Source organism: Amblyomma americanum, chromosome 8 (genome assembly GCF_052857255.1).
Source record: "Amblyomma americanum isolate KBUSLIRL-KWMA chromosome 8, ASM5285725v1, whole genome shotgun sequence".
Lineage (NCBI taxonomy): Eukaryota > Metazoa > Arthropoda > Arachnida > Ixodida > Ixodidae > Amblyomma > Amblyomma americanum.
In genome coordinates this window covers 28,200,825-28,228,307 of record NC_135504.1, presented here as the reverse complement: position 1 = coordinate 28,228,307, position 27,483 = coordinate 28,200,825, and the positions used below count along the sequence as shown (strand labels likewise).

The 27,483-nt window shown below is 48.2% G+C and overlaps 1 protein-coding gene across 1 annotated transcript in view; it reads right to left on the bottom strand.

Moving 5' to 3' along the window:
* LOC144101214 (uncharacterized) overlaps window positions 1–27,483 on the bottom strand; it is a 43,555-nt gene that overhangs the window by 15,020 nt on the left and 1,052 nt on the right. Inside the window, exons 2-21 of the mRNA XM_077634287.1 lie at window positions 26,463–26,524; window positions 25,000–25,077; window positions 23,283–23,390; window positions 22,102–22,232; window positions 20,266–20,489; window positions 19,993–20,090; window positions 18,005–18,088; window positions 16,983–17,064; window positions 16,820–16,921; window positions 15,994–16,025; window positions 15,026–15,211; window positions 13,482–13,778; window positions 11,544–11,744; window positions 10,731–10,820; window positions 7,502–7,616; window positions 6,495–6,651; window positions 4,333–4,397; window positions 3,378–3,515; window positions 2,719–2,867; window positions 1,013–1,125 (exon numbers count right to left, since the gene is read on the bottom strand). Coding sequence (XP_077490413.1) covers window positions 1,013–1,125; window positions 2,719–2,867; window positions 3,378–3,515; window positions 4,333–4,397; window positions 6,495–6,651; window positions 7,502–7,616; window positions 10,731–10,820; window positions 11,544–11,744; window positions 13,482–13,778; window positions 15,026–15,211; window positions 15,994–16,025; window positions 16,820–16,921; window positions 16,983–17,064; window positions 18,005–18,088; window positions 19,993–20,090; window positions 20,266–20,489; window positions 22,102–22,232; window positions 23,283–23,390; window positions 25,000–25,077; window positions 26,463–26,483 — 2,471 coding nt within the window. The 5' untranslated portion in view covers window positions 26,484–26,524. The remainder of the gene's footprint in view (window positions 1–1,012; window positions 1,126–2,718; window positions 2,868–3,377; window positions 3,516–4,332; window positions 4,398–6,494; window positions 6,652–7,501; window positions 7,617–10,730; window positions 10,821–11,543; window positions 11,745–13,481; window positions 13,779–15,025; window positions 15,212–15,993; window positions 16,026–16,819; window positions 16,922–16,982; window positions 17,065–18,004; window positions 18,089–19,992; window positions 20,091–20,265; window positions 20,490–22,101; window positions 22,233–23,282; window positions 23,391–24,999; window positions 25,078–26,462; window positions 26,525–27,483) is intronic.

Sequence of the window (27,483 nt, the reverse complement as noted above, 5' to 3'; positions counted from 1 at the left end):
CTGAGAGAGACTGCTCCAGACATAAGAGGGATATCTCTTTGAGGAAAGAACGGGCCGCTTGATAATTTCACTTTCATCAGATAGGCCACCTTTCTTGTCATGTCCCACCATGTATAATGGTTGTTCAGCTACTACGTAAGTAATAAAGTCCTCTTTTTTTCTTGTGAACAAGAACAAGAGGTGAGCAGGTGTTGCCTGACGCAACATAACTATTCTCCGCGAGAAGATATAATGTGGCCCCTGGTTTCCCACGATTCCGTGAAGAACCGCGGATTTAAGCATCTTTTGTGGAATTGTGCATTTGCAAGTCATTCTCATTTTTTCCCTGAACCACTGAACTCTTTCAGTGCCTGTTCTTTTTTGACAATGCATACCGCATTCTCTCTGCACCCGTAGTTACGTTCTTTGCACTTGAGTGTCGCGCGCTTTGCTGCAAGTTCAATGAAAAGCTGGCTTCTTATAACGGCTCGCAAGCCTAGTGGTGAAGGTCACTTTAGATACATTGAAAACCTCAGGGAAAAAAAAAAATGGCAGTCGTTTAGCTCTGGTTAAACCTGGAGTGACGCGATAGCTACAGCTGGCCGAGTGGAACTCGCTCAGTCGAATTGCAAAGTCAGTCTTTCGCCGCTCCATTTTTTCACTGGGCGTTCCTCCTTCATCTTCGTCCCACTTGACACAGCGCATGCGCACAGCTGTTGCAGCCCGGTTTCACCACCGCACCGCCGACAGCAGCAGCTGCTCCGCACCACGTGTCACGTGCTGCCGCCACAGTCACATGCCATTGCTACGCTGAGGGCTCGAAATGCTACCGTAATGTAGCTATCGATACAAAATTCACACTACATACATACCACAGAACCAAATATAATGCAAGGTGCATTCTGAGGCATTCTCTGACATCTCCCATGGAATATTGTACTGCCTTTATTCTCAGTTTGCAGTATAAAACCTTCTGCCACAGAAGATTAAGGGGCCTTAGATATAAAGATTGGACAAGCAAAACAAAGCTCACTCGTAGGCCTTCAGTGGCTCCAAGATCTGCTGTTCGGTCTGCTGCCCATAAATCAGGAGCTGCTCCGATTCCACCTTTGCTAAGAATGCTGCCAAGGCTTGCTCTGGGTTGACCTGCACGCACAGTGTTCGCAAAGCTGACACATTTCTGCCACTCAATCAATGAAAAGTAGTTTGCCAATACCCTTCAAAAAGGAAACACTAAACAGTTGCACCTTGCCAGTACTCATCAAACAACGCGAAGGCTTGGAGGTAAACGCAGAGGCTGGAATTTAAACTAAAGACAAGCACGGCACACATTGGGAAAATGAAAGGGGCAACAGATAACCTACTAGAAATTGAGAGGAGAAAATGGGTTTGAGTGGGACAAGTAACATGGAGAACAGATTTAGATAGAAGAAAAAGATGATGACGATTGATTTTTTTATGGCGCAAGGGCATCTGTGGACAAAGAGCGCTATGGCACAAGGTATTTTTCTTCTACTCAATGTGGGGTCAAAGACCCCTTTCCCAAGCATTTCACGTTAAATAAGCCGAGCACCAGACCAGGGGAAAGCTTGTCCCCTACTCCGGTGGGCACCCGGCGGCACTGGGGATTGAACCCCGCAGAAGAGCCAGATTAGGGAACCTGCTTTCTAGGACACAGTGGCCGCAGCTGGGCCAACAGGAGGGGAGCACTGGGGGATTCCTCTGCCTGAAATCAAGCTGCTGGTGATACTAACGGAAAAGATGCCTTTACCAGAAGTTTTGCTAAGTCGATATGCACTACTTGCGCTGCAAGTGACAGTTATAAAGGTGACCTCGTGAAGTTCTGTCCTCAAACCATGGCTAGCTCATTGACACGTTTCGCACTGTGTCCACCGACAAAGCGTGTGGTGCCGTGTCTGCACAGACAGCTGCGATGACACTTCCTGAAGTGGTCCCCAGGGACCAGCCTTTGCCATTTCAGCCCATTTGTTCTTTAAAGCAATCGAGTTGTCGCTGATGTTTCCACAACTGACATTCATCAATTCACTCACACCCTTCTCTATGCAGGTATGAAACGAGGCAGTACCCGTGCACTTGTGACGGGAAATGCGGGAAAACAGCGTTTCTACCTTCTGCAGGGCATCAGAGAAAAAAGAAAGGCTGTCTCCTGTCACTGCTCCCGGGTCTTCGGGAATCACTAAAACCACAGAGGAGAGAGTGAGTGAATTAGTGGCCCACAAATTGAGCAAGCACTGCCAGACTGTCGTGCCTATTCCACTTTAAAGATATAACTGAAGAATACCATTTCGGGAATAACTACAGCAAAACCTTGTTAATTTGGAACGCGCAGAAACCCTAACGCAGTTTGAATGAATCGAAGTTTGAACTAATGAAAGTGAACATAAATGCTGTACACCACGATCGGGAACCAGTTTAGAAGTGAGATTATCTTAATTTATTGTTCCGAAAAATTCCATGATCAGCTTCTGCTTTTTTTTTTCCCCAGCGGGCAACAGCCAACACCTTCTGTTCAAAAGCCCAAACATAGCGGTAGGCCTCCTCTTCATTTTCAAAACTGAAGTAGAGGTGGGCGGCGTTCAGTACGTCCAACTAGCACAGTGCAGAACCTTCCTTCCTTACTTTGTGTCGGCTTTTTTCTCCCCAAGTCTACATCACAAGCAAGCCAGAAAGCAAACATGATGCCTGAACAGTGTGTGTTTGTGCAGAGGCAGAGAGTACCTGGAAGAGGTGGTCCTGTGAGAGTCCTGGCCCGGCCACCCTGGTTACCATCCAGCTGTCCCCCAGCGGCACCCGAGCACGGCGTTTCACCACACCGTGAAACAGCAGCGCATCCCAGCACCGAACTCCTACCCACCGGAGCAGTGCCACTGCGTCAAAAAGAAAACTCTGTTTCTATCACACTCCCTTGAAAGGCTGCTGGGCTACCTCAGGTTGTCAAGCATTTGGTTGGCAAGCGGGTGCTAAAGAGGTTTTCGAGGCTTCAACTGGAAATAAGGGCTTTCTTTTTTTTTTCTTGTCTCTAAAGGTCACAGGACACCCACTGTCCAAGACTGCACCCACCTATCTAAGTGCAAAGCCTCACCACACACCCGTACCCTCCAACCACTTTCAGAAGCTTTCAACCCACTATTTGCCAAGGTCACAGAAGTCCGGTGTCAGTAGCAGCCTTGAGTGACACCAATGTGATCAGCACTCATAGCAGAGGGGAGAGGAACTATCGTTCTTGACATGATGAAAAATACCACGCTGACGCACGTGTTTCGTGTGTACAGCACGTGAGCATGACACACTCCCTCGTGTCTCAGCAATGCAAACCTTGTTGCACCTTCTACCATGCTTCACACCAGCTGACAAGCAAGCAAGGAAGAACAACTGACCCAGGAAGATACAGCTTGCTGCTATGGGGCACAGGACCAGAGCCACCAGTGCAGCCACGACCGGCTGCAGCAGCCCCAGGACCAGCCCCTGCCACAGGATCGCTTCGCCCAGCACACAGATGCGGTTGCGGTCGGGGGCTGCGCACAGTAGTAAAATAGAATAAATTATGATAATAAGAATGGGGTGGAGGAGTGCATTCAGCAGATGCTCTCACATCATGAATGCCACCTTACTCATATCCCCCGAGAAGAAAGTATACGACAGCTGTACTCACTTATGGGGCAAGAAGGGTGAAGGCTGTAACGAAAGGTCTGAACTTAAAGCGAGCTACGGAAGGAAAAGTGATAGGAGTAAAATTAGGAGATGGAGAGAGAACACAGTGGGTAGAAAGAGAAAAAAAAATGGGCATGAGGCAGGGCACAGAGCAGATAACCAATGGTTCCTCAATTGTAATGGAGTGGATTCCAAGGGTAGGCAAGTGTACAGCGGGAAATGGCAGAGGTTAGGAAGTCTGCAGGACAGGGTTAACCAGAGGGATATGGGAGAGCCATCTGTCTTGCAGCGGATGATGGCACAAAGAGAGGCAATACGATGCAAGGCTGAGTAACGTTCACCCTGCGTTGAAGCAACCTCAGGCACTTCATTGCTCCATAGACGGGCAATCTGGAGTTGCTCCGCTGGCAAGCTTGCTACCAAAGCTACCACCACTAGCCATATTAGCTACCATCACCATCACGACTAAAGCTGCACATCCACACTTTTTTTGGAAGACATTTCAACTCAAAAGTGGCCGAAGCCAACTCAAAGCCATTCTCCAAAAGGGCCGCACGCAAAGACACACATCACAAGTGTGGAGGCTCTGATGGGCACAACTATTTTACAAACACACTGCACTCTCATTTTTCTTTTACAGCTACACGACAAAAGACACATAAAGAAGCAGCAACAACACACCTGGTGAGTCGAAGTCGTAGGCAAGCACCATGACCAGATGAAAGACGAGCATCACACATGGCATCCTGCACATGCAGAAAAGGAGAACTACTCAGTTACCAATGGCCCGTGCGTACTGTACCTGTTGCAAATGAAGCTTTAAGCATGACCCCACTCATGGCAAAGTGGCAAAATGTCTTACTAGTGCTTATTCCATAAATTGCACTACACAACTTTTCTGATCTGCGCGAGTCATTACTAGTCCCACTTGTGTACATGTCATCCTGTTTATTCTGCTCCATGAGCATCAAACGTCTATGTGACTCAACTAAAGCCTTTTAACAAATCTTTCCTGCCAGCCACAATGTAAGAGTGCAATCAGTTTCCCAACTCTGATTGAAATTCTCAAATGAAACTCTGATGAAATTCAAAAGAATGCCTACGTACCACTTTAACAGTGTTAACTTCTTGACATATATATTAAACGTTCAGCAGCGCCAAAATCAGAGCACTGCCAGATGCCATGCCGTGTTGCACCGAGTATCACAGGGTCTCGGTTCTAATTTTTGCGTGTAAACAGTTATTAAATGGCGGAACGAGAAATTTTACCTCCTCTTGATATAGCCCGTATCCACATATGCGACAGTTACTGGCAGTAAATACGTAAGAGCTGACACCAAGCACGTGGCCTGGCTGCAGCCGACAAAAGGGCATAAAGCAGTGGACTCTGTGCCCTCTGGTGTGAAATGCACTATGACTTTCTGTTTATCTTTACAGCGAAAGCTTTACTAGCCACGAACTTGCGATTTCGCTGTGGCGGTGCTCCGAGGAGGCACAGAAACAGACCTTGAGCCACTGCCTGGCAACCGCTGCAGCTGGGCGGACGCCGCGCGCCTCACCGCGGAGCAGCTAATCAACGTATTCGGTGGTGGCATCTATGGGAGCCACTAAAACCCCCGCACACTTACTGAATAATAAAAAAAAACCTGTACCGAGGCTGGGAATCGAACTAGGGCCTTTGGCGTTTGAGGCGGAGATGCTACCACTCCACCAACGACGGCTCGAGGTTTAATCACGAATAAAGGCACATCTATTGAATGCACTCTTCCGATCCAGAATTCGCCTCGCTTTCGCTACGTATATCCTGGCCTAGCAGAGCTAGTCCATCAGCAATTTTTCTTTACTCTTTTTTTGTTTTGTTTTTTCATATGCTCCATTTTTCCGTCATCTCCGTTGGTGTATCAGTGTGTGGCTTATAGAATTTGAGTTGATGAAAACATAGGACTGTTGAAAGTTCATGCTCAGGAGTCTCATGCTATTTTTTTCGCTGCGCCTGTCCACTGTTAACAGGTTGGTACACTCCTGAATGTAAAACACAGACTTTGGACTCAAGGTCCCCTCTTCTGGATCAAACCCATTATGGCAGAAACTCACCACTGCACAGCAGGCTGGGGGGTCGCTGCTTCGATGGTGACGGCCATCTCCCCCACCACGCCCTCCACTACAGTCGCCATTTTTATAACCAAATCACTTCATGCCAGGATGTTCTCAGCAAATGCAGTGTTTTTGATGCTCTCAAATTTCCTGTTCAGTGCAAAGACGACAATAGGATGCAGTCTGTCCAGGATGACAAGTAGAGTGTTTCCAGCCTCTGTGGCCAAAGACAAAACTAAAAAAAAGGGGGCAACCCGTATCCACAAATGGCAGCGAATTACAGTCAAGATACAACTCAAGAACAAAGCGGCACCTCCAGCCGATGGCATCGACCGATTCTCCCCCTTGACTGTTCCCCTTGGACTTGCTGGCGTGAAATTGCAGGGGGTGGCAGATGAATGGAGAATAACCACTGCTTAACCGAATTAACTGCAGCATCATGAAAATCGGCTGACGCCATTGGCTGGAAGACCCCCGCTGTGGGGAATCTGCCACTTCGTTCTTGAGTTGCGTCCGAACATAGTAAGTGAACACATGAATTGATCATCCCTTGAGCATCTCAGGTTTGCGCTGGTAATCCCTTGAGATTTCCTTGCCTCAAGCCCTGGCAATGCAGCCCTCAACACAAATGTTCAACAATTAGTGGCGGTGCTCTCTCCCTGTCATTCACCTTTGGCCGCCCCTGACAAAATGCGCAGGCTGACAACCACCGAGACATTCAATTGAGAAAAAAAAGTGGGGTGACCCACCACAGTGGTGCCAGGAGTGCTGCCACCAATGATGCTGAGCAGACAACGAGCGACACGACGGGGAAGAGCAGCACCAACAGCACGGTGCCCACCAGGCCCTTGACGAGGTAGTTCCAGATGCGGTTCAGGTGCCGGCTCAGACCCTTGCCCACAAAGCCTGGCAGCAGAGGTAAAGGGAGACAGGAAGCAGTTAATATGACAGTAAAGCTTTGTAGGGGGCTAGTTGGTCGTACATACTGAGACTGGGGAGCGCTACCATCAAGACAAGGGGACAACACCACACAAGAACACCCCGATACACGAGCGCACACGATACACGAGCGCACGTGCGCTCGTGTATCGTGGTGTTCTTATGTGGTGTTGTCCCCTTGTCTTGATTGTAGCGCTCCCCAGACTCAGTTAATACGAACACTCTGTCAGCTCACAGAGACACACCCAGCATTAACTCAAGTTGGTCCGTATCAACAGATTGCTAATACACCGATACCACTGAAACTGAAAACAGAGCTTAGCATAAGCTTGAAAGGGTAAAAGGAAGCTCATTACGCCTATTGCCACCACTGGCCGCTTTCACAAGCACACTGCACAGCATCAAGACAGTTCTTCTTTGCGTGCACACACCCAACACTACGTTACACCACCACCTACTTAAAAACAGTGGTGGAAGAGCACTGGTGAGTAGTGACGTCATAAGACTCAATTGAGTGGCAGGAAAATTTTTTAAACTCAATTTTATGAAGAAATGAATGTCTTTTCTGCCACACAAACACCAACATAGCCAGAAATAACCGGGGAATCGATTTATGCAACGAACAAAAGTTGGATGGTGCTGTGCTCAGAGCCCCTTTAATTCGAACAAGTTTTCCTGCACAACTAGAAGGGCAGAGGGACTTCAAAGGTTAGCAACAGGCCCTTGTATGAACTGGTCGGCATTCAGGTAGAGACAGATATACAGCAACAGCGTCGCGTGACAAGAAAAGGTGGCTGCTGCTGGCGAACCTCCTCACCGGAGTCTGGCTGAGCCTCAAAGTCCGTTCTCGATTTGGAGATGTGCCTCCACAGCCGATTCAGCCGGGAGCAGAGGGTTTGTGTGGATGAAGACTTACGGGGCTGCAGCCTCCCCTGCAGGGCGACACCAGGACAACACCAGTGACGTCAATAAAATACGCTGGATTGAACTGGACGGAATTAACCTGATGCACATGCATCTTGTCACATGCCAGACGGTAATGGGTACATGCCGTCTCGTAAGGAAGTTACCAGAGGGCTGTCCCTTCCATGAGCAACCGGTGGCCAAGCATCTCTCTACAGCAATGCAATTTTTTTTTTTTTTGCCGCCACGGTGGCTCGGTGGTTATGGCACTCGGCTGCTGACTCGAAAGGCGCGGGCTCAATCCCGGCAGCGGTGGGAGAATTTCGATGGAGGCAAAATTCTAGAGGCCCGTGTACTGTGCGATGTCAGTGCACGTTAAAGAACACCTGGTGGTTAAAATTTCCGGAGCCCTCCACTATGGCGTCCCTCATAGCCCGAGTCGCTTTAAGACGTTAAACCCTATAAAACAATCCGCAAAAATTTTTTTACAGCGAAACCCATTAACGGGGCTCCACCCTGAATCGTCACGAAACTGAAGCACGCTCTAGTTCCAGTTCATTCGGCTTGACTTGGCTTGGCACCCAAGCAGATTAGCACCAAGCCAAGGAAAGCCAAACCAAGAGCCCAACCACCCAACCAAGAGCGAGAGAGAGAGAGAGAAAGAAGTAACATAGACAGTAGAAAAAAAAGAGGAGGAGGACGAACAAAGAAGAAGACAGGAAAAAATGGAGGGATGCCATCGTGGGGCAAGGAATAGAAAGAAGAGAAAAAATTACTGACCAGACAAGGCTGCAGCTTAATGACAACATGACGGCTCTAGCCGAATGCTTCTTGAGCTGTAGAGAAAACTTAAGCTGTAGCCTAGTTTAGCTAGTTTTTATTCGCAAAAAAACATGGTCAGTAAATGCTTACACAGAGGAGGCAGAATATGCAGCATTCACCACACAAACAACGGACGGTATGTAATGAGCGCACAGTTTAGGGCAGATTGGAAGAATGAAAGAACCGTGCACTGGCGCCCGTAACAGTGAAAAAAAAAAAAAGAGAGAGAGATTTGTTTCAGTCTATGGCCACGGAGCTTAGAAAATAAAACTAGACTACTGGGGAGTTCGACCTAGCGACAGGGGCCTGCCGACCGGCAGATTACATCTGCCGTTGCGTGCATGCCGCAGGAGTACAGGAAAAGGTGCACCACGCAGTTCAGGCCCCAGGAGGGATGACTGGTTGCCATGCCGGTCACACTTTGACACAACCTCCACTCAGCAGCCTGTCCGAAATAGCCAGCGCACAAACCAGTGCCTGAATCAGTGGGCATTTCCAATTCCGTAGACTTACATGGGCATTGGCTGGGGCCCTGACAGCAGTAAATATTATCTGCATTCCCAAATTAACAGGGGTCTAATTAACAACGTTTTACTGTAATAGCTTGCTATGTAGTACAGCATATCACTGAAGAAAAAAAAAAGAGAAGAGCCATAGGGAACCAGCAGTTTTAGTGAAGACTATGAACACTTGGTCTGAAAATTTTTGAAACAACCCACAACCTGAAATGCTCTCACGAGAATTTATGACAAAGGAACACTTTCTCCAATGGTGCTATAACACAACAAAAGGGGACAAGCCAGCACAAGTGAGAAGCCACGCCTGCATCCAGAAATGCAGAGTGTGTTGTCCACAAGTTGATCACAAAGTGTAGCAGTGCATTTTTGCACTGCGGTTTGAGCTAGAACATCAGCACCCACATTCCTGCTCACTCGGCAGTGAACTGGCGACTACGGTAGCTAATGATAACTCGCGGAGGCCCATTGCAGAGAAGTATAGATCGGAGCAAGATACGATGGATGGTAAGCAGCACTGCGGCCATCCAATGATAAACACTAATGAAAAGCCAGTTTAATCAATGGCTGAAGTGGTTTCATTTTGATGCTTTCTCTTATGAGCCGAGAAAGCTCCGAAGTTTACATGCCATATAAGTGATGAAGCGAACCCCGTCCTTCGACAGGCCGTCAGTGGGAAAGGAAATTCTGAACATGATTTTCTCGGCAATGCAGTCACCCAGTCACGCAGAAAAAAAGTGCTGGTAATATGCACAAAGGGTAAGCTGTCACAAGGTCTTTAGATTCACCTGCACTCGCTGCACTAGTTCAGTAAAGTTCTGTGGCGGTGCCACTTAGGTGCCGCGAGTGTGCAGCACCAGTTCTGAAAGTTCCAGCTTGGCATTGGTGGCTTCCAAAATGAATAGTTGAGTGCAGGCTTGGTCATCTGCTAACCTTGGTGTCACCAGCCAAATGTAGCCACTGTGCGCCGCCCACCTCAAAGGCCGCCAGCATCCCGAACCGCATGAAGAACTTTCAAACAGCACATTGCAGTGAAGTGTTACCACCATGAACCGGCCTCGATGCATGTACACGTCGCAGCATCTGGCATGAAAACATGACTAAGATGTGTGCACGCACCAAGTTACAAGTTATGTAATTTTTAAAAGGTGCATCATGCTGCACGCACATGTTTGCTTTCTAGTGAACATACCCGGTGTCAAGTATGGCTGTTATTGGTGTAAGAGAAAGACACCGGTGACAGGTATGTCGATAAGTGCGAGGTGCCGGCGAGGGTAAATATTCCTTCCCTCCATCGCCGCCTTCTCAGGTAGCGAGAAGGCCTCAGCGAAGTTCCGTACACATCAGGCTTGAGTCAGGCACCAATCTCATCGACAAGTGGAATGTCGCCATATACCGCGCAAGCCATTGTCATGCAAGCCATCATCTGCTTCAATGGCAGCTGCAGCTGCACTATTCCGGCACTGACTACCGAGGAGGTTTCCTGATCTTTTCCCAAACTATGCCTGCATGACGTCCGCACTTTTGTTAAACGAATGCCGTCGTGCAGAGGGTGCCAGGTTGCACCGCTGAACTGAATGGCGAAGTTCAGTGCCACAAGAACCAGTTCTTGTACAGCAGGCAAATTGAACAGACTTACGGTATAGTCTAGTAGGAGTTCTAGTTTCTGTTCATACTACCTCCCTTTAGCGTCCCTTTTAGGCTGTACACTAGAGCAGAGTTGAGTTCCTTTCTGCCTTAGCCACCGGCCACCACAGATATACAGTCTTTGGGAAGGTGCTTGCCATTCAAGCACGTGAGACTCACATCTTCCTGGTTGACTTCAAAGTCTGGCATGAAGGGTCGGGGAAGAACCAGGCTACGCAAGCTCAGCGGACTGCACCATGGTATCAGAATCTGTAAAATGACACAATATGTGTATATTAGGCATGTGCGAAGTTTTTTTTTTTGTTCAAAGCAAATTCGAAGCGAAAATTTTCTTCTAACAATTTCGAAGCGAATATTTTGAATCCTTCTGGCACACAAAAAGGTTGATTGATGGAATAGGCCCCATTCAACCTTTTTCAAGGCTGAAAAACCTTGCCCTTTCCTTCCAGCTTCCACTTTGCCTTAATTCCCTCATCCTCTCCCTGCTGGAAGGAGAGCGGAGCGCGTCAGCTCTGCAAGGTCCCCTTTCACCCTCCACCATCACCCGTGGAAGGCCGACACGTGCACATCGAGAGACATCACACATACAGCACACTCTGAAAAGTCTGTCCACAACTGTATATGATGCCACTAAAATCACACAGCCGGGCTAGTTGGTGGATTTTGACATAATGAAAGATGGTGCCGGCATCAAGAGACAAAGGAAGACTAGACACCATGAACGCTGTTTGTTTTTTATGCACACACTAGCATAGACGAAAGTGTTTCTGGTGTCTATTCCTTTTTTGTTTCGTGATGGTACCATCTCTTATAGTGCACAAAGTTCCGACCCACAATGTGCGATGCATACCAAGCCTGTGCCAAGCCTAATTCAGCCATCACGGCTGGACTTTCTTCGAAGGGGCAAAGTAGCCAATAAGAATGTGCGTTACACCGCGCGGAAGAAGGCTGCAAGAAGGCCTTCAGACTAACCCCGAGCAGGAACATGGCATTGCAGGTGTGCGCCCAGGTGCGGTGGCAGAAGTTCCCCCATCGCCACAGGGGCAAGCGGGTGGAGGTCAGCCGCGTGCTCTGCTTCTCGGCCACATATGTGGGGCGCTCACTCAGCAGCAGGGTGTCACCTCCACCACCAGGCAGGCCCCCCTCCGAAGATGGACCACCGACCCGCCGAACCTGCACACGTCCACAAGCATGTCCCCCCCTCCGCTCTATGCAGGGGCCAAGCTCGGAGGCTGACCAACCGAAATGCTCATCCTGTTCCTACCCGTCACTCTGGCAATGTGACGGTAGCTGCGATGTCACGACGCAGTTGACAACTGGATGTGAACCTGACTGGCAGCGATCCTTTCATTTCAGATTGCTACTATAAGGACCGCGGCACCAAAGGAAGTGGCCCAGCACCGAAGATAGCAAAACTGGAAAAGTTGCGGCCTGCGTGTACTGCTGCGGTTGTTTCGCGGCGACCGCTTTTATCGTTCTCAGTTTTTGTCAGTGGATTTTATTCCAGTAACTGCATATCTAAGGCCACAGAGGACAAGAAGAAAGCATACTAGAGAAACACTGGGGCTCGATCAAAGCCAGCCCGCGCAACCGCACCACATATGGCACGGCTAAACACACCTCGGTCACTTTAGGCACGGTTCACACACACAGAGGCATCTAACGGCACGGTTTCGTTTTCGTGTCCTCAGTTTGCGACAGCATTCGGACACATCAAAAGGCTTGCTGCCCAGTGAAACTGATATGCGAGGGCTGTGTTGTCATGAACACTGCATTTGTCTTCGGGTGTCGCAAGGAAGCATCGAAGAAACGGTGCCGCTCGTGCTGCCACTCAGGGTGTTGCCTTAGCATCCATTTCACAAGCTGTCTTGTTGAATTTTACCAGCAGTGCTTTGCCCATTGAGCCTCCACTTACCGACTCCTGACATCACTCCTCCAGTAAGGAGGTATCTGACCATCTTACAATGCTTCATGACAGCATTCAGTAAGCGCTTTTATCACATGAGCATTAAGTCAAACTATGACATAAGACGTTTTTCACTAAATGCAACTGTTATCCAGAAAATATTACACAAGGTACTAGTATACAAAATAAAGTCTATTATTACACTACATGATTCCCACTTCCCATGTTCATGATAGGTGAAAATAAAAATTGTTTGCAACACCTCTGTTTGTTTTCATACCTGCGTTTTGAGTAAAAGCATTAGTCTTCAGTATGAACTAGCTGTATGGATATTCAAACTAATTCAATTAAACTTGCAGCCAATTTTTATTATCCATATTCACTTTGCAACTAAAAGTTTTATATTCGCACACCCCTACTCAATTTCTTTTCTATTGTGCTCACATTTTGCTGCAAGATTCCTGTTAATAAGCAGCTTATGCCAAAAAGCAAAACAGGAATGCCGACTAAAGGTTGTGGTTAATAAGGCTGTTAAAATGCTTCCGCTTCCGTACGGAAGCTGAAATGTGTTAACCCTTCTAACATCCTTTGGTCAGTGTTTGTTTTCCTTTCTGGCATGCATTCACTACCCAACTAATGAGATGTCATCAGACTTTATATTTCGTTAATCTACTTGGTATTTTGAGCAAATGTTTTTTAAATGTCCCCCCTGCGACAATGTTCATGTACCCTTATAGTACCTGTATAAATAAATAAAAAATTCAACATTTTCCTCACCAAACATAGCCACAAAAAGAAAGGCATACATTGCACATAAATTTCATTCTACTCGAAATGAGCAAACTCTTCTGGAAACTCCCCAGCTTGCGCACCCTGAGAATCAGCGCAAGAACAGTCCTGCTTTGTCTTGCTCAAATGCCACTGGGTACGGGGCCAAAGCCCATGTGCTATTATGAAGACATTCCGACCCTGGGGTGATGTAGTAGGAGCAGACACAAGCCCACCTGCCACCGAGAGGGCCTCCACACGTGCGTCTGCCAGGTGAAGGTGCGGGTGGGGGCCCTGAGCCGTGCCAGCTCAGCGGCCAGTGCGGGCGCCTGCTCCCGCAGGAAGGACAGGTCCCGCGCCACAAAGTAAGCAGCCTGGCAGAGGCCCCGCTCCCGGCACAGGGCCAGGGCCGTCTCGTGGGCCTCCAGGCAGTGCTCCCGCTCCAGCTGGCCCTGCACGTCCCACAGGTGACTGCGCAGCCACGGCCCAATCAGGGAGAGCACGGGAAACTCCTCCTGTAGCCGGTCCCGCTCCTGCACAGGGGAAGGGGTCCCAAACCAGAGGGATGCAAGACACATCAATGAGTGCCCTGGGACTGTGTGAGTGGCAAGTTTTGCAGCACACGGTGCAAACTCTGGCTCGACCGTGCGCACGACACAAAGGCAGCCCCGCTGAGAGCTCCTCCTCCTCCTCCTCATCATCATCATAATAATCATCATCATCATGACTACGCCCACTGCTGGACAAATGCATCTCCCATGTCTCTCTAATTAGCCCTGTCCTTTGCCAGCTGCATCCACCCTTTGCCTGCAAACTTCTTAATCTCATCCGCCCACCTAACCTTCTGCCGGCCCCTGCTACGCTTACTTTCTCTTGGAACCCACTCCGTTACCCTTAAGGACCAGCGGTTACTTCGCCTTCGCATTACATGCCCTGCCCAAGCCCATTTCTTTCTCTTGATTTCGACTAGGATGTCCTTAACCCGCGTTTGTTCCCTCACCCACTCTGCCCGCTTCCGGTCTCTTAACGTTACACCTATCATTTTCCTTTCCATGGCTCGCTGCATTGTCCTTAACTTAAGCTGAACCCTTTTCGTTAGCCTCCACGTTTCTGCCCCATAGGTGAGTACCGGTAAGATACAGCTTCTCATCTTAACAATATTTGCCCTGACCTCAATGCTTCAGAGGACATTCAACACACAGCTCCAACACATGTGGCTCCCGCCTCCAAAAACTTCCATTATTCTACAGCCCTTCCGCACTGTCCGTCCTTCCCCAGGCCATCATGCATCTAGCCCCCTCTTGCGCTTCTCACAACTGCTTCAAGGTACACTAGCACGCTCCTCTAGTGATGCCCACAACTAGGTTTGTAGTAGCAGATGTCTTTGCTGTCACACATTCCTATAAGCACTGATTTCAATGCTTGTACGCATGGTACTAGTGTTCATATTACGGGGAACAGCTGAGATGCTCATACATACTGCCCTATCATTAGGGCTGGCTGGCATGGCACATTACACACATAATAGCGTACAAGTAGTACGCTCTGCAAGAATACACATGCCTGACCTCCGCAACAAAATTTTTCACCTGGGTTCTATTCTTTTCCTGTGCTAGGTTTAATTCGAAAATCCAGTTAAATAACACAATTTTTTCAGCCCAAATGGCTGCAAATTAAGGAGTTTTTTTCTCTATGCTATTTTCTTCCAGTCTTCCATCCAATGAGGACGAGCCCTTAGCAGCACAAGACGGCTTCAATGCGGCCGTGCTTCTACCCTTACCTGTGCCACGTAGTGCTCCGTCCGGTCACGAACGACGTCCAGAGCCCTCTGGATCAGCACTGCGGCCTGAGCCTGTTCAGACAGCAGCCGGCCTAAGCTTGGTGCCAGGTTCTCAAGCCCAGGGTCACGACCCACCGCCTCAGAGACACGCCTCAAATACTCGTCTTGCACAGCCACCTTGGCTTGCTGCAATACACAGAGAGGAGCGTAAATCAACCCTGGGCAGGTGCTCCAAGACAGATGGGAGGAGGGAAGGCTTAAATTACAAGGGGATGCCAGAAGAAATGCACCAGGTCAAGAATGGCCACTGATCAGTCACCAACACCTGCCCCTGAGCTTCAGCACTACCTGCAGTGCGCATCATTGCCTTTCAGCGTTCGGAAGGGCACATCTCACCAAGAAACATATGCGATCTAGCTCCGTATTCATTTGCAGCATGTGCCGGATTTTGCAAGTCAGGAGCGCACGCCTTTTCCGACTCTTCTTACTTCCTCACAATGGTGCATCGCACTGGAAAACATAACAAACCGTGTTGCCATTCGCTCAATTTTCAAACTCTACATCCCATGCTGGACATGTCTACCACGAGCACAGTATGGGCCTGCACAGTATGGGCCTGCACAGTATGAGCCTGCAGCAATGCGGAGAGAATATGGACACCCGATGCTGGTTCATTTATTCCTTGAAATGCCCGCATCTAGTGGATGTATCACAAAGGTGCAAATTCCATGCAAGTGCATTGAGCGTGGGCAATAAATGTGGCATCGCACGTCAATACAGTATCTGCAGGTTGTCAGTGGCAGCGACTGCTGCAAAAATAGAAAGGCGGACAGCTACACCACCAGCTCAACATATGAAAGCAGGCAGATGCCGTGGTCACGCCATTTCATACCGTTAGACGCTATAAATTGCACGCTCGAGTATGAAAGGGTTTTGCAAGGCTCCAACAGCAGAGAGAACAAGCTCACCTTTTCTATGTCGCTGTCCGTCAGTTTCTTTGCTGTGGAAGAGAAGAAGAGGGGGACACTCCATTAGGTAAATGGGATTACACGCGACCCCATAAGAGCATGCAGGTCTTGGACACACACGCTGCTGCACATCCACACGTAAAGGCCAAGCACTGCTTGGCACACGCACACAAACATGACAAGTCCGCATTTCTAATCTGCCAAAGTGTGCTTATAGGAAACAAAGCTGCTTTCAAGTTGCAACACTGGCCAGCGCACAGATCAGATCAAAAGAAAGCTTCCCAACAGGATGTCCACCCATCATCCCAAGGAGTGCCAGACAGTAAAGCCCATGTCACCTGTGGCAAAATGCTGCCCAGAGATGCACCCAGCCCAAAGCATGGAAAACCCGAGCACACACACCACTCCTCACAGCTTTCCTTATTCAGTCAGGAGGCCACCGCACCCACGTGCACGTACGAACAATAAATGCCCATAATGCCGAAGAGTGCTTCTGACGTAAGAGCGACCGGATTATTACAATCCCCCGTCGTAATGTGAATTTTAGCAAGAGCTGGGGCGGCGTGAAATGCCAGTGCTAGTCAGAGCATTCAGTAACTCTGGGTGCGGGATGTTGGTTGTCATGTGGTATAGGGGACGGAAAGAGTAAGTGAAGCCAGGTGCAGTAAGACGGTACGGGGGTGCTGCGCGCATGAATGGCACCAGCAGCGGTGGTGGCGATATTCTGGGGGGGAATGTTGCCTATACGGCCGTCACTGTAAAATCACCACCGCCTGTAGAATGGTTGATGAGTGTACTCAAGCACTAATGTGGAGAGAGGCCCTACCTCTGAGCTTGGCAACCAGGGCTTCCCGGAAGGCAGGGAACCAGCCACGCAGTTCCCGCTCCAGGATGTGTGCCAGGAAAGGCATGGCGCTGCGCAGCAGCTCTGAAACAAAATGAACAAATGAGAACATGCTCAGAAAACTTCGGCTGGAATGGGCACCCACCAGTGTTGTAGAGGCGCAGGTCAATCAGTTGGCCCTTGGGCGTCCGGTAGACATACGGCACCGTCGGTAGCCTCTCTTCACCCTGGTGGTCAACATACAGCAACGGAGCCATGAGCTGTCAGCTACCCTAACTGAATGTCATTTGTTCATGCAGTATGTATGTTTTTGTCACTACTGTTCTGACAAGTTTATGTGTAAGTTCAGCTCTTAATGTTCTCCCCAACATTTGTGTGCCGCCCATCAACGAGTGCCAAGAAGAAGCCATCTACCACAATATGCATTCCCAATCAAGTATGCGCAGTAGAGAAAGAGAAATCCCTGTGCGCCTACTTCACATTCATTACCACTGCTTCCTTCATACAGCCACAGCAGCAAATAATGACGGCCATAACAATTAGAAACCCTTCTGGAATTGTGCGTGAACCTTGAGTGAAACAAATGTGTGTCAGCGCACCTTAGCCTTCAATCAGGCTCGCGTGCCACAAAAACATGAAGACTACTATGTGGGAGACCTTCACAATCATGATTTATTACTTTCAAGCGGATCAAATGCACTGACTGTTATGAGTGTATGAGTGTCCACGGAGGCCACATATATATGACACTGTCTCAAGGATACCATTGCTGAGGAATTTTGTAACTGTGCAGGTCAACTTGCGGGCACTTTTTCCCAAACAACCTGCCAATGAAGTTCGCAACTGTGAAATCTCTCTGCACAGTGAGAAAAGCTGTGCAAATAGCACAGACTCTTAAGAGGCTCGAATTCCCTGATTCCCTGCCTCAGTCCTGAATGCTGCGAAAGAAACCCATGGTTCAATCTGCACAAGCATGCTTTTTTTCTTCTTCTTTTTCTTTAGTAGTCACAGTAGCTCGATGAGGCAGTGTCAGTAGCAGTAGGTGGAAATGGAATCTGTCCAGCTCTGCACACAATTTGCAAGCGCTCATCGGGCAGTTGCGGCCATGAGGACAGTGCCGGCAAAACCCCGCCTGCGCCCGTGCCAAGAAAAAAGCTGTCTGCTCACCAGGTGACACTTCTCGAACGTCTGCTTCTTGATCTGGTAGCGCACAAAGAGGCAGAGCTGCTCCAGCTGGTTCTCCGTGTCAGCCTGCAAGTGGAGGAGGAGGAGTTGTAGCGGCGCTGATGAAGAAGATGAAGCTGGGAACGCGACCTGCCTCGTGCAGAACAGAACGCTCTCATCAACCAGCCTGGCCAGCAACGTCTACAGCCTGCTCCACCGGCTCACCAGCCCGGCTACCGGGACCTCCAATAAATGTGGACCTCCTACCACAGAGTCAGCACAAGGAGGGCCTCCTCCTTGTCACAGATAATTAATCAACTTAGTGCAGAACAGTGACCTCATAAAATGCCTGTTTGGTTGCTTACCAGTGCACAATTTTTAAGCAATGTATCCAACCAACATGATTCACTTTTTTGGGGTGTTGCATTCACTTTGAGAGCGCCTCGTGTGTAGTATTTAAGAACGCGCCTCCAAAAACAAGATGTGGTATGCGTTTACATGATGCGCAGTAAAAGACAGCATCAAATGATGATCGCGATAGGACAACGCTCGGACAAGTTGGCTAAAGTTTAACCCAGTTCAACACCGCCACTTATAAGTTTTGTTAACAAGGCAGTCAAAATCCCTGCCAAGCTAAGGTAAGCCGAGACTTTGTTTTGTAAAAAAAATTTATTTTTAGATTTTGCAACCTTCCGCTAGATCGTTTCTTTAGCATCCAGAACATATGCTTATGCTATGATATTTGTAACTTCAAAAATGCTTTTCAATCCTTTTTTTGGGGAAAGATGAGCCTTCAGAGGCTGTATCTACATTTTTCACAAAACAACATTTTTGGAAGTCTATGTACCTTTTCACAGAAACTTTAAGGCGTAAGCAAACAAAATTTTCCGCACATTTCAATCAATGCCTTTTACAGGACAGAAGCTAAAACCAACAGCCTAAGACAGTGTGCATATTCATGACATAAAAAGCATTCATGGGTGGCAATTTTCTAGCACTGAGAAAAAAAAAAGAAACAATAAATCTATTTTCTGCTCAAAGTACATAATTTTTTTTCCAGTTGTGTAACATAACAGTGTCGATCTCATCGAAGATTTCAGGACTCTGTATCCAATAGATATTAAGAAAAAGGTACCTAAGTGCAAAAAAAGTTCGGACCAAAAGTGTTCGGACCACGCAACACTGCACACTGCAGTGATGTCACGAGTGACGCCAGTGCATGTGGGCCAATCAGTGTGGCATGGTGTTACGCCGAAGCCACAGAACCGGCAAATGTACCCTTAACAGCTGTTGCTGTAAACTTAATGAGGGCAGTGCTTTTTCCCACCCATTTTACAGTCTGGACAACGTATCATCAAAATTCCAGCGGTTTCTCAAGACAAAAGAAGAGAGCTGGACTTATGAAGGGCACCCATTTCGTGTCTGCTGGCTTTCAATGCAGTGCTGTGCCATTGGTGCCATTAACAGCAGAGACTAGTGCACTGGCAGGGACTGGAAAGACCAGCAATGTGCTCCTTCTTCCAATTCCATCACTTTGAAAGAAAGTTAAGGCTCGGGAGAACAAAACGTGCTGAACATCGCTTGTACACATTCTGTGCACATGTCCTCCAAAATCGGAAGGACTCAGCAGCCACCAAGTAAGCCCTGGACATGGGCACATGCAATCTGCCCATAAGAAGGCACAGAGTCGACAAGAAGCCAAAACTCTAGTACCCTGCTTCTTTGGCTGTCCGGAACATCAATGCAAAGATGAAATCACTTCAAATATGCTTCTCTCTCTTATTCTCGGCGTTGGTCTAGCAACACTGTGCCCCCTCTCCAACAGGCAACAGAAAGGCCAAGACAGCTGCATGATTCGTTCTTGCCCCATCAACAGTGCCAGTTGTGCAAAGCAGTTCTCCATGGAAAGCATACACACAGAAGCCACAGGGCAGAACAGTGGGTCAACGAGAGTGTTGTCGGATCATGTGAAGCCAGATGATGTGACCCACCTCAATCGTGAGCTCGGCGACAAGATGCTTGACACGCTCCTCCTGCAGCCTGGACGTCAGCAGGCTGGCCGACACCGAGGGCAGCCCCACCAGGGCATCTGCACACACACCACCGCTGCGACTCCTCTGACACACTCTCACTTAGTAGAGCAATCCATGCCGCTTGAACAGGTACACCCATACCATGTCCCAAATGAGGACTACATTTCCATTTACTCATTAACCATTTAGAAGGTTTACCAAATGAGCTGAACGATAGTGCCAAGCACTCACCCAGCAGCAAGAAGCAGGCGCGCGACAGGGCAGCCCAGGAGGCCCTCAGGCTAAGGAAGTGCGAGTCAAGGCGGTTGCGGGCGGTGACCACCAGCAGCCGCAGGGCCAGGGCCACGTCCCGCAGCAGAGTTTGGTGGGCGCCAGCCCGCCCACTCTGCACCACCCGGCTCAGCCGCCAGCGGTGGGTGCGCCCCGGGAAAGCCCGGCTCCCCACCTCAAACTCCCTGGCCACAACAACCACAGGTGACAGGTCAGCATCAGCCGCAAATAATAAGCTACCAAATGTGAAACAAACAATGCTATCTGGGTTAGACCATTGGGAAAAATCCCTCAAGGTAGATCACCCCAAGGTACTCCGGGATTTGGGGGATTCCCAAAACACTGGACTAGAGTTGTTGACCCGTTCGGCCTCACTCCGCCATCTGCTAGCCATTCTGGTTAGCTCAGTCTGTAGAGCCACTACCCCAGACAGGCGGTGGTCCGGTATTATTCCCGGACCAGAACAAATTTTTCTTCAACTAAAAAGTTTCTGTGGAGGCTATATAGCTTTCCTTTGCAGCCGTGCGGCCAAGCTTGAGTGGATGCCAATGAGTCATTGCTCACTTATTTCAATGCTATCTTAGATTCCACCCTAGCCACATAAAAAAATAATGCAACATTTGTTTACTTTGTCTCTGAAATTCACAAGTGCTTGTAAGCCACAACTTGTCTTGTGAAAGATGCTTCGCCACACGCCATGTGTGTCAGCAAGTTTCAATGCCATTTCTGTGCTGATATCTACACTGTATTCCTTTAAAATTAACTCTGCTCTGCAAAATTGTGTTGTAACACTGTCTATTTAACAAGGATGGCTTGTTGATATGGCTTTGATAATGTTCAGGGACCGTAGCTTAATTTGCCGCACGTAGAATTAAAAAAAAAATGGTTAGCAAAAGCCGTTTAGCCTGCCCACAGTGACCACACGAATGCTTCCAGTATCACAAGAACGGACATAACGAAACAGGTATTTAAGGGCAGATATTCTTCAAACCCGGCAAAGTGAATTACAACACCAACTATGCTGTACAAATCAGGAGCGGGCGCCTAAGAGCTGCGCTCTCAAATTTACTTGACGTCAGCACAGTTTGTTTACAAAAACGGCTGGTGATAGCGACAGCCATATTTAAGTTTTTCACTTTTTTGCAGCGAGCCATGGAAAGAAAAACGATAGGTGTAACGTTAAGAGATCGGAAGCGGGCAGAGTGGGTGAGGGAACAAACACGGGTTAATGACATCCTAGTCGAAATCAAGAGAAAGAAATGGGCTTGGGCAGGGCATGTAATGCGAAGGCAAGATAACCGCTGGTCTTTAAGGGTAACGGAGTGGGTTCCAAGAGAAAGTAAGCGTAGCAGGGGGCGGCAGAAGGTTAGATGGGCGGATGAGATTAAGAAGTTTGCAGGCAAAGGGTGGATGCAGCTGGCAAAGGATAGGGTTAATTGGAGAGACATGGGAGAGGCCTTTGCCCTGCAGTGGGTGTAGTAGGGCTGATGATGATGATGATGATGATGATGAACCTGTCGATACAGGTTTGAAAGTCTGGCAAAAAGGACAGGCACCAAGAACATTTAACGCAGGACTGGCGCCAACCACTGTTCTTTGTTAAGTGTTCCGAGTCCCGGTCTTCTGTGCCAAAATTTTAAGTTTGGAACACGTACTAAGCAGCCCAAACCAAAGTAAGATCAATACAGGACAACTTTAACTTGTACCCCATGTACATTTAAGGTGAACTTGCGACAGCGTCAACGGACTTCTGCGCGGCAATATTAAAGGCGGCACAATGAAGCGGTCTCTCCTCACCCATGTTCCCGGATGGAGCGCAGCTGGGCCTGGTCCAGCCGGGGCGGCCGGCCCTTGGCATCCCGGGCTACCGCATCCACCTCCTCGAAGTTGGGCGCCGTGAACACATCCCGCAGGCTGGTCGTGTGTGTCTGAGAGGCAGGAGCGTGCACAAATGACACACACAGACACAATACTGCAAACGACACACACACATACAATAGCAAAACTTGACAAGATATGCAAATATCACCGCAGAAAAAACTGGCTCATACATATAGACCAACACAACCCTGTGATGTAAGTTAGATGCAGTGGCACTGCTGTCGCTGGCTAGGGGTCACAACAAGGGTACGGCACATAGGAATGAATATATAAACAAAAGTTTTCAAGGTAATTTTCTGATTTCACAGTGCAATTATGGGGTCGCTCCTCCATCGATAAAACCCTAGTAACATCCTAAGATAGAATACGTAAGTCTAAGTATGAAACATCCTTTCAAGGTCTATGTTTTTCGAAAACACCCCAATAAGTGCGTGTTGGAGTTATCACAGGGTAAGGATGCGCAAGCGTGACCCATAAAAACACACATGAACAAAACTTTCCAAAATAACTTTATATTTTCACATTGCAACTATAAAGTCGACCATTCATTAACCCCTGGCTAGTAATTTTAAGAAAAGCATGAAAGAGTATGCAACATCATTTTGAAGCTATCTTTATAAAAAAAAACCTCACGATAATTGTGTGTTGCGACGTTGGAGGTGCTCACTGAGCTGGGTGTTTCTCCAAAGTGGGCCAGCGTTTTGAGTAGGCCGACATGCTGCCACATGTGCTACGCTTGCTCACATATCGTTGTTCAAACTAGACAGCCTAGACAGCTTTATACAAAAGGCAGTTTCTCAAACGGCATGATATGCACACCGCCCACCACAACAGCACCACCGATACCACCGGCCACCTCCAGCATCTGGCAGCACCCCCTACATTTGCAAGCATGATGCTGGTCTACGAGATGCACAAAATGGTTAAAATTAAAATGACCAGAGGCTAAGCATTAAAATGAAGTCGCCATCAAAGTACAGCAACTGGGGTCCATGATGGAAGCCATGACACTTCACAGAGCCCCAGCAGCATAAAGATGCTAAGTGGAACACCAGGCCGTGCTAAACACTGAGCTCCAGCACGGTGCGCACACATACCTTGCGGCCATCTGCATCAGTGCCCAGCAGGGCAGGTGGAAGTTCAAAGACAGGGGCTGGCAGGCGCAAGGGAAACTTCTTCCAGCGGAACAGCACTCGTTCAGCAGTCTGCACACAAAAGAGATCCCAGCAGTAGCCGCTTGTGAGCACCTCCCACCTGGTTCTCCGGAGTCACAAGCAGAACAATGCAACTCTGGCTGCAGAGCACCCAATGCTCTCGGCAAACACAGTGTGCGAGCACTGGCTACAAGCACAGCCACACCACACGCACAGCTGTCATAGCTGCACCAGAAATGGTGACATCTGTAGACATATTCTGTAAGCGCCCTACAAGTGAACACGCCTGTATAGGCGTTCCCTAGCTCCAGGAAGGGAAAGCACCATCACAAGCGCATCAGGTACGAAATACTCGCACCACCTTTAAATCAATCACAGACACCTTTGAAATGGGGCCGCCGCGGTGGCTGAGTGGTTATGGCGCTCGGCTGCTGGCCCGAAAGACGCGGGTTCGATCCCAGCCGCGGCGGTCGAATTTTGATGGAGGCAAAATTCTAGAGGCCCGTGTGCTGTGCGATGTCAGTGCACGTTAAAGAACCCCGGGTGGTCGAAATTTCCGGAGCCCTTCACTACGGCGTCTCTCATAGCCTGAGTCGCTTTGGGACGTTAAACCCCCATAAACCAAACCAACCAACCTTTCAAATGGTTTAATATAAACTGTAAGTCCATGGGAATCATTTTAGCAATATTTGCTTTTGCATTACTCTCCATGATGCAATGGCAGATGCAGTTTCAGCCAAGGTGATTTAACATGACCGATGGGTCATCTGTCGCCATGCAGCAGTCACCTCCACATTTGGCACTACAGCCAATTGGCATGTACCAAAGTGGACATGTCCGCCACTTTCAGAGCACGGCCCCTGTTCTCAACTGGGCCAAGAATATTTGTCTGGGCATAGGCGGTAACAGCGTCTGCATCAATGAGCACTGTGGCTGCATGCAGGAGCTGTGTGCATGGCCTGTGATTGGCACTGGACAGGGACAAAGAGTGCAGAACTAGCAAAGGCCAGCATACATCCTACTAAGCCATTTGGTAGTACAGGTAGTGAAAGCACAGCCTCAGCATTCAACTAATGATTATGCCATATTATCGTTGGTCGAATAATTACTCCACTGTACTGTACTCCATGAGTGGCAGGCATACTATTTTCCGTCTTCCTCTCACTGAAAAACCCACCACGTTGGCTCAGTGGTTAGGGCGCTCGGCTACTGATCCGGAGTACCCGGGTTCGAACCCGACCACGGCCACCGCGTTTCGATGGAGGCGAGACGCTATGGCGCCTGTGTGCTGTGGGATGTCAGTGCAAGTTAAAGATCCTCAGGTGGTTGAAATTATTCTGGAGCCCTCCACTACAGTACCTCTTCCTTCCTTTCTTCTTTCACTCCCTCCTTTATCCCTTCAGGTGTCCAACGATATGAGACAGATACTGCGCCATTTCCCTTCCCCAAAAACCAATTTAAACTAATTTATTTCACTGCAAAAAACATAGGCCCAAAGACACATGCAACTTCAATGCAGAACAAAATGTGTTCCTACTGCTCCTACCCACACACAGTCACTTCAAAATGAACCAATTGTCACAGGTAGCACAATGGATGGTTCAAACACCTCGAGTGAAAACAGAACCACTGCTACAGTGGAAGCAGCAAAGCAGGGTACCTCCTTTATTGCCTGGACAGTGCTGGCAAGCTCTGCGGGCAGCTCACCAGGATCCACATGAAACTGCAGGCACTCCCTCTGCACACAGGAGCAAAAATTATGCAATAACACAAAAACTGGCAGCAATATGAGAAAAGGTGGCAGTTCAGGGCTATCAGGCATCACCCAACACCCACTATCACCCAACACCCGCTATCACCCATCAGGGGTACTGTTACAAATTAACTTTTTGTGATCCAAGCATAGCAGTTGGATTTCAATGAAGCACTCCTTGATTTTTAAAAACCTGTGGTGATCAAAACTTTCTAGCCCTCCTTCATGCAAAGAATATAGACTTATTTCTCGATTCCCTGAAGACGTTTCACAATGCAGCTTCATCCAACAAAGCCTTTGAATAATGCGTAAACACACAGAGCCACCTCGAAGAGTAATGAAAGAGCGTATGCAAGAGGTAGTGGTCTCCCCAGATAGCATGTCAATTGTCGGTGAATGTGACTGAAGATTGAAGACGGGTGTGCTTTGCCCACAACACACTGAGCCTGCTTCACTGGTGAGCCTCAAGAAAATATGCACCAGTATCCCTGTGCTGGATTCAAAGCTTACTGCTAACCTCCTCCCGTGTCACCTGTGACAGTCACAAGACCTGCAGGTGGTCACTACTGGAAACCTGGGCACAGAGGGCGCATGAAACCGCAAAACTCAACTTTGTTCTTCACACGTATGAGATATTCCCGCTCATATCAGAAATGCAACAAAAAAAAAGGAGGGGAAGGAAGTAGTCCACTATCAGAACACCATCATCATTTTAAACTCATTCAGAAAGGCAAACAAAACAATGCTAAGGCTGTCATTAGCCTTAGGAAGAAAACTATCCTATCTTTCTCTTGTTCATAAACTTTTTTTACCACGAGAGCACTGAGCCAGCCTCAACAAATCAGCATACCACATTGTAGGACAGTCCCATACTCGCATTCATGTCTTCCTAAAGCATGAAAAGATTAGAATAACTCATCATCATCATCAGTGACCATAACAGATCCTATCCTGTTCAAAAATACAATGTAAAATGATTCAGTGATCATGCCTTGACAGAGCAACATCATATATGTATTGTAATTTATCTTTTGTTTACCTTTACTCTTTTTTTTCTGTGTTGTGTTGACACCAATGTCACGTGATACAGCTCTTTAGTACTTTTGGCCCTCCGCTCTGTAATGTACAGTGTACCCTGACAGTGTCACAAGCAAATAAATTAATATTACTTGTGGCCACAAAGAATGCAGAAACCTACAAACCAAACAAGGTCACGAGTTCACGCAAATTAAAAAACAGGTCATGCATGCACAGCTGTCCAGTTTTAAAAGTGACGCGCTAGGAACTGCGACTCCCCAGAGCTGCAAAGACCGAGCAGCATATGCTCCCACCAACTACCACGTAAAAAAAAAAGAGAAAGCTTTACTCACTTCGGGTTCCACGAGGTCCATAGCTGTGTCTCAGAGCAGACTGGAACACAGTGCATGGCAACCTGGGCAGCAGTGAAAGGGAGTTGTTTGACTGTGCAGTGAACAAAATACAACACTTCTCTACAGCAGATCAACGCAAAGAAACCACACAGCTGCTGGCACGCAAATCAGCGAGGGAGACCAGCAACAACACTGTTCCCTGCTGTGGAAAGTGTCGCACCGTGAACTGCGACTCACCAGAATTGCAAAGGCTGATTATTGAATCCTCCTCCCTGCACTAGAGTAGCAAATAATTTCTGCGGCTAAACATTCATCGCAACCTTCTGTTTCATTACTCTCTGACAGTTGGTCCCAACGGTCCTTTCTGCAACAAGCAGTTAAGCATTAAACATGGGCAAACAGTACAGTTTTTTTGTTCATTATGTGATGAACAATAAGATGTTTAAGATGACTGCTGAACACATAGTACAAACACAATGTCAATAATATTGGCAAGTTGTGCACAATGCACACATTAGCTACAGTGCCGCAAATGCTGCAAACTTAGCACAGACAGCAGCAAGCAGGACCCGTTCATTCCATATTTTCTACCGCTTGATACCAGTGTAGTGACATTTGAGTTTGCAAGTGCCCTTTCAACGGAGGCTTGACGTGCTTGGCAGATCCTATCTATGACATCAGAACTCGCATGCTGGTCCATTCATGTGGGTGACTTACATTTAATGATGACCACTCCAGGAACCACAGTAAAGCTACTTCCAAAAATATTGTTATATGGTGCAGCATATCTGAAACATGCTTCTATATAGCAATGAATGTCTGTGTGAATATCTCAGCAATGCTGGAAAGTTGACAAGATTCTCCTGACTGCAAAGTGATCACTTCATTTTAGGCACACAATTAAGTGCCTATTTTTTCCAGTGCCCGTAGGTTTCTCGTCAAGGTTTTGCCAAGTTCAAAACGCTCGGTTTCCAGTCGTACCCGATGGGCATTGGAGCTCCTTTGGACATCCTACGGACGT